The 17,934-nt window shown below is 27.7% G+C and overlaps 1 protein-coding gene across 7 annotated transcripts in view; it reads right to left on the bottom strand.

The window, feature by feature from the left end:
* CAP (Cbl-associated protein) overlaps window positions 1-11,014 on the bottom strand; it is a 146,881-nt gene extending 135,867 nt beyond the window's left edge. For 3 of the 7 annotated variants that reach the window (XM_088205334.1, XM_088205335.1, XM_088205336.1), the window contains exons 1-2: window positions 10,805-10,969; window positions 4,228-4,260 (exon numbers count right to left, since the gene is read on the bottom strand). In XM_088205334.1, the coding sequence (XP_088061460.1) occupies window positions 4,228-4,260; window positions 10,805-10,900 (129 nt within the window). In that variant the 5' untranslated portion in view covers window positions 10,901-10,969. Of the gene's footprint in view, window positions 1-4,227; window positions 4,261-10,804 lie in introns of all 7 variants that reach the window. The other 4 variants (XM_088205329.1, XM_088205331.1, XM_088205333.1 and 1 more) reach the window with 3 other exon arrangements.
* Window positions 11,015-17,934: the final 6,920 nt, after the last annotated feature.

Raw genomic sequence — 17,934 nt, 5'->3', positions numbered from 1 at the left:
AAAATATAATTTAAAATTGTTTTAAGAAACCGTCTTATATATTATATAAAAAAATATGCAACAAAAAACAAAGGCCAGCATGTATATTTTTAATCTAATTGCATCATAAAGCAATGGGATTTTAAAACGAGACGCCGAAGGAATACACTTAAGCGATCATAAACCAATGAAATTATCGTTAAAAGTACATATTATATTTTTCAGACTAACAAATCATTTTATTGTCAGTCAACAGCGAATGAATTTAACCGAAACGATGGACTATTTCTACAGAAGTAATAATATACATTTTTTAACCGTTGTAAGACCGTAAAAGATTTAGATCACACACAAAGCCCAAAGAGTTTTTTTCTGACAGTAAATATTTTCAGTCATTAAGTGAATATTTTTTTACGGAAATAAAAAAATACCGGATCCATAAGATTCCTGTTGCAATGCAATACGCCCTTGGACAATGCCCATCAAGCGAACGTCGCTTTCTAAGGCGTATACCTATTTCGCTGTTCTAAGAGGCGACTGCAGCGATTGGTTGGATAATCGCTGCATAATGCTAAGTAAGCTTTGCAGCCATGGATATTTAAGTCTGATTGAGGAGAAAGCAGTCACCAGCGACTCAGGAAGACACTCAAAAAGACCAGCAGATTCACATGCCTGGCAGACGCGCCCCCACTGACAGACGCAAAGATACGACCTGAGACTCCCTATCATGATCATCGCAGTATGAGGAACTGCCTCCAGACACTCGCTTCAGGACTTTCGAGGACCTCCCACGGACATCATCCCTGCGCTAGCTTATCCACTACTACTCGGAGAAAACATCTCGCCATTTATTGTCTGTCGCAACATATGTAAATAGAATGGCTACAAAATCATCACCCCCTAGGGTTCTCAATAAACTTAAAATCTTCAATAAACCTTTAACAAGGGCTGCAACTAAGAGAAGCCAAACCCAACTTCAGATCAGCGAAGATCGCAGAAGCTGCCGCTTCTCTCTTTGTACCTACGAACCTACAGTAGGTTCTCGAGTTACGCGGTTAAAAATTTCGAAAATTAAAAATTTGTTATAATATCGATGTTGATATAGATTTGCGCGTAAATTTTTGTTCCTGTTTGATAATGCACCGGGACATCCACCGTGTGATCACGAACATATCAAAATAGCATTTTTGCCCCCAAATACGACCTCTATAATACAACCTATGAATCAAGGTCTAATACAAAGCTTTAAAAAATATTACTTAAGGACAACTTTTAGAAATGCCATAAAGGTAACTGAAGGGCAAAGCAGTATATCACTCACACAGTTTTTGAAAGAACACAATATTTATGAAGCTGTTAAAAATATTGGTGTTGCCTGGAATGAAATTGCAAAGTCTACCATGAAAAACGTTTGGAAGAAGCTTACTCCTCAATTTTTTGAAGTTGTTGAAGACCCCATGCAGGAAAAATAACATAATTAATGATCTTGTTGAAATTACAAACCAATTAAATTTAAATCTAAATGAAAATGATTTCATTGAATTGTTAGAAAGTCATAGAGTGGAATTAAACAATGAAGATTTAATAGAACTTGAAGAATATAGAAACAACGGCGGTGATTCGGAGGAGGAAGTCAAAGAAATTAAAGAATTTGAGTACAAAAAATGAAAGAATGCCTTAATTTGATAGACCAAGGAATGGCTGGTTTAAAAGCACAAGATCCCGACATTGATCGGTTTGAGAAAGCCAATAAAGCAGTTCAGGACGCTATTTCCTTTTATAAAAATATCTATTATGAGAAAAAAAGATCTAGTGTACAATCTTCACTGGATAAGTACGGTTTCTTATTAGATAAAATAAATCCAACACCTAAAGATATTGAAATGGAATAGTATAGACATTATGACATGATATTTTAATGAATATGTATGTATAAATATTATTTTTATGTTTCTCATTTTATTTTGTAAAAAAAGTTAAGATTATAATGTATGTAGACATTTTACACATAGAAAAAAATTTTATAATGCTTTTATTTTCATTTTAACCTAATGTATACATACAAGAAGACGGCATTTAGTTCTTTTAAGTATCGTTCGGATGATTGGGGGAATGTATTAATATTTAATACATATCGGATGAGTATTCCTCTACTTACGCGATTTTCGACTTACGCGAATTTTTCTGGAACGAATTAACCGCGTAAGTCGAGAACTTACTGTACTTCAAAGCCAACGGGAGCACCCTAAGATAACACGTCTCAATCTTTGTGGTAACAAAATAAACGCATGGACTCCAAGACCAAGACAGAATCTACACCCCTATTTTATACATAATATTAAATTTGGTTATGACCATTAGTTATGAACTAGCATTACTATATTAGTTTATTTTAACCGTACTAGTAAATAAGTAAATCTAGAGGACCTTCAAATAAGAGTAACTACACAATTTTGGCCGTTTCTGTGAAGTTGAAGTATAAAGCTACTAAACATATAACATATATTTTGTATTTTAGTTTCAATAGTCCCACTTTACTGTACACATATTACACATGCACTGAGCGCATAAATATGTGTAACTTCCTGTCCCTTTGGTCTCGGCTCTCCCGATGCACCGTAACCATCTGTAAACTTCTCTTTTATCAAGTTAATAACATTGAGTGAAGTGAATGCTTCCCTTTGTGCTGGTCCACGTATGCGTTGAATTTATTGAGCCATGCTACCATAATACAACGTCTGCGCATTCAGAATCCTCAAAGTCTAGAGCAAAATATGTTAATTCTCTTCGCGACATGACCACACTGACTACACATTTAATTGAAATTGTGATCTTTAGTTGTGCGACGTAGTGGCATACTTTCAGGTATGTTATATTGGGACTCGTGCCCGAAAAAAAACGCCGATTGAATAATAATTGAACTCGGGGACTAAAGTTGAATAACAAATTTTCGGGAAGCCTTTGGAAATTCACGGAACTCAAATTTTCCGAGAAATTGTATTAAAAATGTGGTTGTTTACATTAGAATATAATTTATATGTAAAATAGCATAGTGGTTTAAATTGTTTTTATGTTAAAGAATATTTCATATTAACAGTATATAATAAATTGCTTATTGTAATAAGCAATACTTTTTTAAACATGATAGATAAATCAATAATATCTAAAAGACCTTGGTTCGAATCTCATATGAAATAATTTCGATCTATACACGAATAACTATTGTTATAGATTGTGCATAGTGACATATATTGATTGTTGAATAAAAAAAACTTACGCAGAAATATTTTTTTACACGTTAGTTTAAACAAGAGCACAAGAATATTATCCTATACCACTCAAAGCAGACAGTTTAAAAGGGTTCAAATATTTGCATAGGCAAATTTTTCAATACACACTGTGATATGAAAATATATATTTTTTGCTCTATCGCACTTTTTGGTCTGGCCAATGTCGAAAATTGACCTACAGTCTGTACTATATGATTGATAATGGCAGACTGAGTGTCTGGCCAAGTTTCATTCGATATATTTACGTAAAAAAATCACTGTAGCCTTCCATTAACATTGTGTACTAGTGTATTGATTTACATACATATGAGAATTACGTTTGGATGTGCTCGTCGTAAAAATAAATTAGATAACAAACGTTACTAAACAATCTGTGATTATACTATGAATTTGCTTTGTAAAAAACGAAAAATAATTTACATGTATTAGGGAAGACAAGTAGGTGGTAATTTGTAGCAGTAAGAAGTTTAAAATAATCTTGAATAAATATTTATACAATAGAAAAGTACCTATATTATTTTTATAATGCCTTATAATATTTTCAAAAACATACTTAAATAAGCCCTGAGCTATTTTAAATACTCCATATTTATATATAAGATTAGTGAAAGTCATACTAACATAATTTGAGATAATCAATCAAAAAAATATATAATTTTGTCTGATTCATTATTAAAAAATATATTCCATGAGTAATTTTTAGTTTAATTTCAACATGTGCGATACAAATTTTAATACATTGTTAAATAAAAAATAGATCAAATCTATGTAGTATGTTATAAACATAATTAATCGTTAGTTTACATTGAAATTTAAAACCTGTAACGCCCACAAATATTTTAAAAATCAACGTTGAAGCATGCGTTTATTAATAATTCAATTTACTCAAATATTAAAAACACAACAAAATTATTAGTGAGTTGTTAGTGTTTAACCGCGTCGGTTAAATTTAACTCACTTGCAATATTTGCTCAAGAGATGCGCTGTACCGCTGCTGAAAAAAATCGCAATAAGTCAAAAACCTTATTTGGCAGTCACATAAAATAAAAGAAAAACACTTCAATAAACGGTATAATAACAGTAAACACTTTTACGACGCTTTGCATAATATTACGTTATTCGGTGGCACGCCATGCAATTCGTGACGTAAATATACATTCAAGTTTTGTATAATGAACGTATAAGAAATATGTATGTAGAGATTCGTGACCTCTCAACTTAGTAAGAAGAGGTGTACTTTAATACTATTTTTGTGTAATATATTCATAGATAAAATATAGGATTTGGTAAGCCGCACCTTTAATTAGGTCAGTTAAATCAAACGATATTTTATCGTTCAGATTTTAAAAATATAATATAGTCTAATAAACGATTTTTTTTATGTGTATTTATGTTCTGAGATTTCTCATTTGAGATCTCTCGAGATATCTTAAAAATAATAATCATCCAATCCTGAGTAATATATTTTGAAGTACCTCAATATTCAAGAGTTAATTATAAGTTTACTTTTTAAAAATATGAGAGCAAATAAATGATTTATATCAAATGATATGATTTAGTAATTTTACCCTAAATGAAAATTTTACTGCTAAAATAAAAAACTTAAATTATTATTATAATCATAAAATTGAAATTTCTACATGCTCTAAAATAAATCAATGTTTTTTACTTATATTTTTTTCATTTAGTCTAGCAAAAATCAAATACTTTTAGTAACTCGTACTATATATTTAAAGGCACTATATTTGTAATGTTTTTCATACACAAAATAAACTTAATTTATCTTTAAATAAATTCAATACAAACAATTTATCATACTCTATCATTAAAAAATATAAACTTGTGTACAAAAATGATTTAAAAGCATTTTTTCAGGGGCTGATGTTAAATTTTATATACTACATATAAGTCTTAATTCCTTTGTGCCCAGAAAATGCAAAATAGTAATTGAAAACACTACACCAATTTATAAAAATTAATATTTCTATAAACGGTTTTAGAATTTTTACAGTATATTTTAATGGCTTTGTAATGTAAAAAATAAAGTAAAATTCAACAAAACTAAATATAATAAAATAAACCCATTAAAAACCTTGAATATAATTTATTTATGTTCTATATATGTATATATAATATTTACAATAATTTCTCTTAATCTTGATTTTATGATTTTACGTTTTGCACTCGAACCCCTAATTTTTGGTTAAAATTACTTACTACTTATTATTTAAACGAACATTTTTTTCATATTTAACTATGTTTTTATAGATACATCAAAATGTAAAAATCAGATATATTTAACAGATAACAATTATTTCAAGATGAAAATCAGATAAGATTCTTGATGTGTGAGAAACAATTTCGTATCAGATAAAAATCGATAACAGGCACTGTTTTTCATACATTTGGAATGGAATCTTGCTTTTATTTCTTTCACTGTCAATATATAAAATACACAGTATTTAAAAGAAATTGAACCCACATTATGAAAAACGTCAATCGCATTCGAAACAGATATTCTGTAAAAAGATAAAGGCGTCTCAAACTAATTCCTTAAATTTTATTATGTATATGTCATCTGCATAGAGCATTTATCTTATAAAATATAAATATTAATAAATATTTATTGGGCAATTATATTTCATACGAGACCTTATCGTATACATTTTAAAATTATGTATTTTTTAAATACTATAAAGACGTCTCTATTTTTTATATTTAAAAGCTTTTTGCTGTTTTCCATCTTTACGATTTAGTATATTTATTCTAGAATTTATATCCAATTAATCTTTAAATTTCAGAATATTTACCCCATTACAAGATTAACAAGATTATTAAATCACATTTTAATTAAGCACTTACATAAATGATTATGCAGATCATAAATTTAGTGCCTACATTTTTGGCTCAGGGCGATAATTCAACCCCAAAATCGCCCTTCACATCCGACTGCCCCTTAAGCGATTCCAATTCACGACCCATTTACTCTGTCATGTTCCGAAAATTAGAATATAGCTCCCCGCACAGTAGCGCCGAGACTTTTCCCTTACCTGCTCCACAACAAAACATATTAACAGCCCCCGATAATTTATTTCTGCTTCGTGCTGCAACTTAAAGCACGAAAGCTCCTTCAATGTAAGCTTTTAAATTTCTGAATTTTAAATGTAAATTCTAAAGGGTCTAAATACTATTTTTTTATATTTAAAATTATTTTATCAAATATATTTTAATTCGGAAAAATATAAATAAAGCAAATATGATTATGGATTTTTTTGTGTGCATATAAAATGATGAAGATTATTCATATATATAAATATTTCAACTTTACTTTTTTGCCTTTACCTTCAACAAATTAATTTATTACGTCGTCATAATTCATACTTTTAAGAATATTAAAATCAGACATAATTATCGTTTTTGTCCCATTTTGTATTTTTTATTTATTCATAATTAGTTTCAACTAACTAAAACTTGTGATAATGATTTCGTTATTAGTGGTGATAAATTTTAAATCATTTTCATTTTTGTTATTGAGCAATAAAAATAATAATAAAACAGGCCACTAATAATGTTATGCAAAAAATAATAAGAAAGGATTAAAAGAAAGTATTTCTTGAATAATTTTAACAATTCTAGTACTAACGATAAAAACAAACATTTTTGGAAAATATTTTAGTAGTAATATAATACTGTATTATACTTTAAAATTTATAAATAAAAACCAAAAAAGTATTTGATAATTTATAAATAAATATAGATTAGTCTGATTTTGGAAGAGAGGAAAACTTATTCATTTTTTTCTGGTGGCGAAATAGTAAAGTAAAATTGAACATAAAATTTATAAATTAAAAATAAACTATTAATAATTAAATTTATTATATTTATTAATTAAAATTTATAAATTAAAACTTAATAGAAAATTTATAAATTATCAGAAAAGTTTTTTAGGTACTGTTCTAAATGTTTCAATGAATTCATAAATATATGTGACACTAAAAAAATTGACAATTGTGTAGACTTAAAATTGTTATTATTTAGTAATAATAATAAAAATTTCAGTAGCCAAAAATTTATTTTTGCAAAAAAATATTGAGAAAACATCTTTAAATTTCTACTAATAATAATCATGAAAATGAAGTTTTGATAGTCTCTATGGGATTTTCTCATTGAAAATAGATGTGCATAATCTATAAATCGAAATTAAAAAAAATTTTGGCTAAATATATTGATTTGCTTTATCACAATAAGATTTTTTGACAGTGTAAAAATAGGGCTTTGCAATGTTTGTGTAACTAGAAAAAAAAATATTGATGTAAAAAAGAGTCAAGATCTTAAATTATCAATATAGAAACATATGTAACAACCTTTGCAATCTAAGCTTCATAATTAAATGAACACAAAGCTTTTAGATTTTTCAAGTTCCGTTTAGAATAAAGACAAATCCCGTTTTCAACTAAAAAGCGAATTAAAAAAAAAAGCTTGATTTTTTACATAGGTAGTATAGACTCTTGGAGATTGTGGGTTACTGCTCGGATGGACCAAAACAGACAGTTAAAGAAAAAAAGCTGCTTTTCACAGGTCATCTCAGTCAATTCGGCATTGCGGTGCTCAAGTTTGGAACGGGAAGTCTTGAACAAAGTTCTAGTGGAAGACCTGACAGAAGTGATAAGAAAGATAGTGCTCTGGTTTATATACAATCATATAAATATACAATCAAATAAACCAGACTATTAGTCTTAGATTTAAATTTAGTTTATTTGATAGTGATTAACGTCAAAAATGTGCGATTCAGCGATGATACCTACATGGCGACTTTTTGTCAAAAATGAAATTAATCACATACATGTTATAAAGAGATAAATTAGTATTTATTTAATCAAAGAAAATATTACAAATAACTCGGGAAATTAGTGACTATTAAATATAATTTACAATCAATATTCTTTGCAGCTTCAAGCAATTTTCATTAATAGCGATTTAAAAATAAATAAAAGTTTGAGTCTGTTTCGGGGAACTGAACCAGTTAACTCTGGATTAATAGACCAGACCCTGAGGACTACACTATTCCATGTTTTTTTCATCGCTTTTTATACAACAACATATGAAAATAATTTCGACGTAACGATTATGGGTAATCCCGACAGAACTTGCAATTTTAAATAAATACAATTTGATTAAAATTAAAACACCACTGCTTCAAATTAAGACTAGGTGCTATAAAATTAATTAAATACTATTTTTTTTAGTATAATCTGGCCCTTAGACCATGCATGATTTTTACCATTCAATTAACGTTGCACTTTATTATATAATATATAATATTTCATGAGCGGGCCCGCCCGACAATTAAACTTCCGGGCGTGACCGAGTGCGATTCTGAATTTTCCGGAAAGGCTTTCCCGGAAAGGGAGGAATGCTCTCGTCGATTTTCCACTTGAATTAAAATAATTGTCGGAGACGCTTGTAAAGTTTCGCTAATTAAAACGCGACGCTTTCCCACCGATGGTATTGTTTATGCGGTTGGATGATGGAGGTTTCAAATTATTGTAATTTTGACCAAAGTGGCTTAATTAAAATTTGTGTTTTCTGCTAAACTTTGAACAAAAATACGCTACAATTTGAAAAATAAATAAATTAAGTTTGGCAATTTGAGTCGTAAATGTGTAGAAGCGAAAATTAAATTAAATTGTTCAGGAATAAAATTGAATGAGAAGCAAATTCAGCACAGAAAGATCGACTTTTAGGCACTTAAATAATACAATTTTTGTTGTATTTTTGCACCTAGAAAAAATAATTTTGTATTAAGCTAAAATCAAAACGTTATGTTATATTATATTTATAATAATTTTTAATTAAAAATATATTTTATATTTTTAAGTAAAACATATAATAATAAAATCAAAACATATTAAGTAAAAAAAAATATTACATCACAAAGATGCGATGTCACACATCTTAAAATATTTTTAGCTAATTTAAATGGATGTGGCTATTTGCACCTACTTTTTTCCCGTTTCTTACTTACCTACTGTAAGTAAGAAATGTTCATTTGCTGTTTAAGTTATGAGGAACTAGTCAAGTTAATTTGAGTACTTTATAATTATTATTATAAATGTTATATAACATATTTTATTATGTTATTATTACTTATGCTTTTAAGCGACTCATGTCATATAAGCTTATAAACATATCTACAGTGTTCCTATATGTTGTCAAAGGGATATATTGTCTGAAGTATGTATTAAAGGTTATTCGTATAGGCGTGTTGTCAATTCTGATATGCGCTAGGTGATCTGTGCAAATGTTAAGAAAATGCCAGTCGTCGCCTTTGTATACATTGTCTCCGGAACCGGAAGGAAATAAAAAAGGATATACACAAGGCGAAAAGGGTGGCGCGAAGGCATTCTCGTGCGAAATCCTCCAAGATTGAATGGCGCCGCTCGGCAAGTTTTCCTACTTTTCCTGACATTTTCCGCACGGACTGGCACTGAACGCGTGACGCTCGTGTTTGCTGCCAGTAAACAAAAATCGATTCTTATTTGTATTTAAAAAAGTCAAATTCTGATTTAAAATATATAGTAGTATTACTAACGGTGTTTAAAAGCTTTACCAGAGGCAAACCATTAACGGAAAATATTATAAAAAATAATTAAATCAATACTAAGAACTGAGACTTTTAAATCGCAAGAATCAAGACTTTGCTTTAATAAATCAAAAGATTTCTTGGAATTAAATAAAATATCTTAAATGGATTTAGTGCATAATTGCTTTTTTAAAAAAATACTTTCCAATCATAACATATTTTTATAAGTAATTAATAAATCACATTTTTAATAAATTTATATTTTCAATATTAAAAAATATTTAACTATTTTCGACCATCGTGACGTATTGGGATCACGATGGTCTTAATTTAATATAAATAAATAAATAAATTTGTTTAATCAAATTCTAAGTATCTAAGAAAAAATATTATATTTTAAATTATTTTAAAGGTGTTTAAACACTACTACTAATAATAGAAAATTAGTGGTAGTGTTTTAACACATTCAAGTCTTAGTTTAAGCACATTTGAATAGACTTTTTCACAAATACTAAAATTTTATTATTTTTTTATATGCAAAAGTCTTTTTTAAATTGTATTTCTTTATAAAGCAAACTATTAGAATATAAATACTATTCATTTTGTATTAGCAAGTTATTAGAATAGAAAAATTCCGCACTATATAAGATACTGGGCTATGCAAAATTTGTATTGATATGAAGCTTAATCTATAAACCAACTAAGAATCTGTAGCACAACGAAAAAATTCAATGTATGACATTAATTAGGGTAAAAATTAAATGAAATGCAAGACAAATATAAAAATCACTTCTTGCTTTAATTAGCATCTCAAGATAAAATATGGATTGTATAAAATAACCCGGAAAAAAAAACACCGAGTCAGCATGAATAAGTTTAATTAGCTGCTTTCAATATCGAGCCCCATTAAAAATGAAATGGGATATAAAAAGTATCGGTTTTATGAACTCACCCTTGATATTTTCAACGGCTGATTGACATCGGCTCCACCGTGCATTCGGAAACCCCATGGAGATCCTCCACTCAATTCTACTTCCCTCGCAGTCATCTTGTATTCACTTCAATTAACTTTATGTTATGCAACGAACATTATTTTTATTATTTAACTTTTAAATAAAGACACTTCACGTACACAAACACACACAAATTGACTATGTTTCGAAGATTCGCACACACGATATAATTTATATAAAATTAGTATTTATCTTAAATATTATCATTAAACATAAGCAATTGATCATTAGGAAGCACTCGTTTACGATATTTTATTATGTAGGTATAAAAAGTTCGAATATCATAATCAGCGAATATAAAAGCGCTCGCAATGAATCGCCAAAAGAAATCGAGTTCGTTTACGTAAAAAATTCGATTGATCTTCTTCGTTTCTTAATTTATATTTTTTCGTTCGGAATATCTTATAATAATACTTTTTATAATGTATAAAATTTATTGTCGTGTCATAAGTAATATTTCGAAGCAGTTTTATATCAAATTACGTGTATAATTTTCAATCGTTGGAAACTTTCGCAGAATTTGACGATTGTATCTGAAAAATAAAAAAAATATATTAATACCATAAAAAATATGTATATCAGTTTCTTGCATTATAATGTATACTTTGATTTATTGAAATTAAGCGTTACTTTTATTTATCATATATAATATGGGAGTGAAGGTGAGAATAAACTACTCTTTAAAGCTTAAGAGCTTTCAATAATTTCTTAAATTAGATTAATTTATTTTTAATATATAAAATAAAGTTCCATAGGTTAACTTACAAGTGTTACAAATGTTAAAATATTTTTTAGTAAATTAAAAATGTATTTTATTATAAAAGAAAAATTGCCTAGTAAGTGTCGAATAGGATTAAGGTAGTTAAATAGGATTTATTTAATTCGTTGACGTGTCACTTAATTATTAAATATTTATTATTTTATTTATTTTGCTTGATACTTATAAATAATATTTTTAATGCTTTACTTAAAATTATTATATAATATAAGAAATGGCTGCCAAAACTGACTGCTATATACTTTATCCAGCAATCTTTAAACCCAAGCTATGTATAAGTATTTTGTAAATATAGACCAAGTAAAATATTAATTAGAACTTATTTTTATTTGACACAATATTTTTTTAAAGAGAAACAGAGTAAAATATTTATTACATTACACATTTCATTTGGAATGAATAACTTATTTTTTCTTTAGTCTAATATATGTAATACTGCAGTGCTACTAATACATAAACCATTAAATCTAAACGCAACGATCAATAAATTTATAGAGCATTTTTAGATAAGCACATATTTTTAAAAATCCTAATTTTTTGTTATTTACTACTTTATAATATGCATAATTTATTTTAAAATATTTATAAAACTGCATATTTTGATAATATTTAAGCAGAGAAGCGTTCGTAAATGCACAAAATAACACCATTTAAACGAACCATCAAAATATATATGCGATATGACGCTAAAATTGTCCTTTTAGCGCAATTATTGTGAAGAAATGACGAAGTATTGCGTATTTATCAAATAATCGATAGCAATAGTCTATAACTAATACTTGATGAAACTGTATTTAAATCCCATAGTTAACCATAACGATAAAACAGTGGTGAGGGTTGGTAATTAATATCTGAAATATCTGAGTTCGAATCCCATTGTTTATATAATTGTAATTCCGAGTGAACATCACAAATTAAGCTTTTCTAGATTCTCCTAATATCACATATGAATATCGCAGTAATTGTATTTAGTGACATATATAATTTATATTACGTTGCACAGGTAACACTGATTCACACACTTTGAATCGAATATCGTGTCTTACTATTTGTATGCCTTCATTGTATTCACCCTGTTATAACGCATTGGGATAAACGCTTGTCGTGTTACAATAAAAAAATTATCGTAAAAATAACCGTTAGACAATCATAAATATTTTTACACAAGCTTTCAGATGCAATGCAACTGTCAAAACCAAAAACAGTCATATAAAATATCATTAGATAAGATAGGAGAGTTCAAATCTACAAAATCATCCATAATCACATTTTTCCAACAAGTTATAATCCAAAACCCACTTCAAACTTGAAAATACACAAAAACTCAATTCTGAACTCGACACCGTTGGAGCTCACGCCCATCGGACACAGACTAACCTTAACCTAAAATAATACCAGCACAGTCTAAAGACAATTATTTGTTAAATTCACCTTAAACTTACTTATAGTTTAATTAATTACACAAATTTGTACGCTTCGAATGTAAAAACATTTAATATTTTTTGTAACTTAAGTATAAAAAACGTTGTCGATTCCGCATTCTACAAGCAATACGCGAACCATATGTAATGCCAAATCGTAATTCGACGAATTGTTTATGCTGGCGTAAACTCAACCAGTAACTTTCACGCTCGTGCATGTCACGTGGGCGTTCAATGGAGCTCATTTTTACCGCAAGCCTATCCTGCGACGATCCCTGTCGTGTCGCATGCCGCACCGGTGGGCTCAGAATATTTAATCACGCATCTCATTAAATTATTTTAAACAATAAAATATTTAATTTGACATACATATTTTTACAACGATTGGTTTCACTTTTTTTCCTGTCTACTGATACGTTGAAGTCTTTAGTATTATGTATTACTTAGCTCGCGTGCCAATGGTTTTTCTATACGATTAATTTGGGAGAATGACACGAAAACAGACGCCACGAAATGTACACCGACTGTCGTAAAATATAATGATTCTCACCAGAAACCAGCGCCGGATTTTACGGATTTATGAACCATGACTTCATAACTATATACACAAATATATTTTCTTCATATATTTTATACTATAAAATACGTATTGTAGACACACGCGAATTGATCGTTAAACTTAACGTTTAAGTGCGAGCCAATAGAAAAGCCTTAACGACAGCTGTCGCCGTTTGACGAGAGACTGTTCGTTGAATATTTCATAAATCCTCTCGAAATGGGAGTAATTATAATTCGGTTTAAATAAAATTAAATCCTTAATATTTTAATTTATAAGTAATAGTTTATATAACTTATCAAATACAAATATTTTTTAACGTATTTCCAAAGCTCAATCTTTAATCAATTAATGACATCTTAAGCTACATTATCTTCCACAAAATTTAGATTTATAAATTTTCTGAGAATTGCTTTAACTCAAGCTTAATGAGTCACTTTGATTAATGTAGTTTTAATTGCGGTTACTTTACACTTGATAATTTCGTGAATTATATACAAATATATTTTCGTAATATGGGTCGCTTTGGGTTACGGTTAAATAATTTGTATCTACGTACCAGAGAAGACACTTAATCTGCGAGAATTGTTCACTAAACGAAACGAAAGTTTGTGAATGTATGTATGTATATAGTATAATTTGTGAACGCGCGTTTAGATAAGCAGAGAAGGCAAAAGCTCGCGGCCGAAAGCTTCCGCGGCTACTGTTGCCCGAATGCGAAAACTCCAGCCGTTCGCACGTGGGCAAAGCTTCTCAACTTTTTATTTTACTAAACAAGATTTTTAACTTTTTAAAGCACTTAATACATATATTTATTTATAAAAGATAACGTAATAAAAAAAAGCAATAACATGTATTTTTTATAAAGAAAGCTTTTACATGTATAACATTTATTTTTAAAGTTCATTAATACGTATTTATAAATATAGGTGTAAAATCTATACTACGTCAGTTTAATGATTACAAATGTCAAGATTGGTTTCTATATTTGGTAAATATATGTACATTGCTTTTTTTCTCAGTAACATAATAAATAAACATGTACTGATTCTTGGAAGAGGCAAATTTGAAACATGTTTTTTTTTTAAATAGAATTATTCCTAAATATGTATAAATAAGTAATAAAATCCATATGTATATTTTGTTTTAATCTATTTAAAATTTAAAAATTAATAAAACAATTTACTAGCGATATGACGCTAAAATTTCCTTTCTTGTGCAATTAACGCTAATAATGGACTACTACAGTGACAACGACATATGAATAAATCCTTAAAGGTTAACCATATCTTTAGCAAACAGACAAAATTTCCTGAAAAAAGGTATACCAATGAAGATATGTAGGTTAACTACGATTGCAGGTTTTATCTGCTAACAGCTTTTACAGTCTTGTATGATAATGTAAAATAGAAACAATAATTATTATAAATCACTCATTACTAGTTAAGAAAAATACTTTTCTCCTATAATATATAAGTCGAAACACCACCATAAAAAACTCACTTACTACTAAAACTTACATCCTAAAAGAAGACTTATTATTAGAAACGAAACCAATTCTTATTTAAGTATAATAAAGTTTTATTCCATTCACTAGTTAAATAAGCAATATTAGTTATTTGATACAAGAGTCAGTTATAAAATCATGAAAAAACTAAAACAGACATCTTAAGTTAAAAAATGTATTTATATTGTAAAATTTAACAAATATATTTAATACGAAAAAACCGTTAAATATACTTAGCATATAATAATAACTGTTTCTTAAATCAAATATAATTTAAGACAAAATTGGAGCAATTGTAATGACATTTATTGTGACTTGTTCCTACAATCCATGAAGTCAAGAGTAAAATCATTTTATTTTAAAATATCTGTAATTCTTTCAAACCTTTTTCTTATTTTCTGCAAGTGGCTTGGAACTGGTGAGCTGCTTTATTTAGCCCAATTTAAACTACCCGTTAAAATTAAGACAGTTGTATGTATTGTAAATCTACTAGTACAACATTACAGGCATTAAGCCTACTCATTACAACAAAGTAAACACAATCAACAACCACTAAATGAGAAGTAAGAAACAAAAAATTCAAAATAAATAAATCTATGATTTTGATTATAAAATAATATTATGCACAGTCTAGCCTAATTTTATTTAAATTATTTATAACGATAAAATATGAGAATAACTTGATGGTCAATCAAAATTTATATTACATAAATCATCACTAATACTGATTTTTCAGACACGATAAGAATTAAGGAACCCCATATTTCAAATTATTAGTCACTGAATTATACTATTAGAATATTTATTATATATCGATAATATTTTTAAACGTAACATATGCCATATAAATATTAACCATAAAAATAATGGTTTATTTTTGAAGAAAGCCTTTTGTTATCTAGAGTGTTTTTTGCGATTTCAAACGTGTGTGGCGATCTTAACTCTGGGTGTTCTCATATCGCGGTTTGTTTATTTAAAAAGTGTTTTAAATTCTAATGACGCTTTATAACGCTTTTTTAACAAACATAATTAAGAAAAAAACTTATCATAAGTGATATAATTAATAAGTATTATTTGTATCAAAAGAAAATAGAAATAAAAAAAATTTAGTATATATTTATAGAAGCGTTAAGAATATTTTTTCATTTATCATTATATATACATATATTGAAAAATAAGCTAAAATTTTGAAATAACGATAGAAAATTATTAAATATATAAAAGCTAATTTGTTTAAATATTGTAGAAATTAAAATAAATTTAACTTACTACAATATTTGAACAAATTATTAAGGTTTAAAGCTTGATGTTATGTTAAAATTAAATTGAGCAGAGATTTAAAATTTATGAACATTTTAGATTAAAACTGTTTACATAGCTTAATAAAGATATAAACTAATATATGTTTAATATATTTTATTTAATTTAATATGTCATAAAAAAATAAAACTATTTTATAGTTTAATCGACAGGTAAGACGAACTTGAAAATATTAAAATAATGTAAAAAATATGTTTGATTTTCATGATATTTTTCGATATAAATATAAATCATATAAAGCATATTTTCATTTATAAATAAAATTATTAAATCTTTCTATTGTGTAAATAATGATAAATTGAAAATCAAGTTAAATTTTTAATAAAAATATGACATTATAAAAATGGTTTAAATTCTAATGAACCTCTCTACGTTGTTTAATATTAGTACCTATCAAATAATGTACATCTCATTTAATATTAATAATTCAACAACCCAAAAGCTCAAATACGTATTCCAATAGATCTGAACAACTCATAAATTTTAGGCAACCTCAAAAGATATATTATGGAACCCACGCAATAAATCTATAAACGATCGTGATTCATGCGCTTCCCGGTTCGAAAAGCACTCACATTATTATCGCCGGCTGCGATTGCGCTTTTTTGGAGCTTTCTTTGATGTCAAAGAAGAAACTCGATTAGCTGTTGCATCATATTTTCAGTACAGCAATATAATATTGAGCTTTTACACAGACAGTAGCGTCCGAAAAATATCGTGCAAAGGAAAAGACGGGGATTACGCTGCAACAATCGCGAGAGCTTTCAAACTTTCGTCCGGAGCTTTTTGTTAAAATGGAATTATTTTTGCGATCCGAAAGAATTCTCCGATTTAATCCCGAGACCGGATGCTATGATAATTCTAAAGGAATGAATGGAAATGTGAGTGTATGCGTATATAGTGAGCTTTCGAATATATTTATACGAATAATGCTCTCCGGGAAAATTTTATGAAAATTAATCGCATTTTAAATCCTTTTTGGATTTATTATTGTGTCCGTTTATAAAAATCTCAAATGATATTACATATATTTTCAGTTATATGTTTAAATAGTATAGATAGGTATTTAAGTTAATCATTATTCTAATTATAAATATTAATAAAGTATTTCTATTACATAAACGGAGGTTATATTATATGTATAATGTATTAAAAATTCGATTCAATAGATTTCTATCAGTACTTTACACAAATTATTTTTAGCCAAGACTTAAAAGAGTGCTACGAAAAGTATGACATTTTAAAAATAATAAATCAAATAATTATATAATCTGTTACCAACTTAATTTATAATATTAATTATTTATCGATGGTTTAACAACACAAAAACCTATAAACAAAATGTCATCTATGATTATTGGTTCTTATGGAGATTATTTTCGATGTAACTAAAAATTCTGAATAAATCAGTTTAATATAATTGTTTTTGTATTAAAGTAATTTTTATAATATTAAAGTTAATATTACACACTAGTTATTTTTAAATA

This window comes from Plectrocnemia conspersa, unplaced genomic scaffold (assembly GCF_051122295.1).
Source record: "Plectrocnemia conspersa isolate PC_06_02 unplaced genomic scaffold, ASM5112229v1 ptg000002l, whole genome shotgun sequence".
NCBI classification, from domain to species: Eukaryota; Metazoa; Arthropoda; class Insecta; order Trichoptera; family Polycentropodidae; genus Plectrocnemia; species Plectrocnemia conspersa.
Note: the sequence above shows the minus strand (reverse complement) of the source record. Positions and strands in the feature narration are given on the sequence as shown.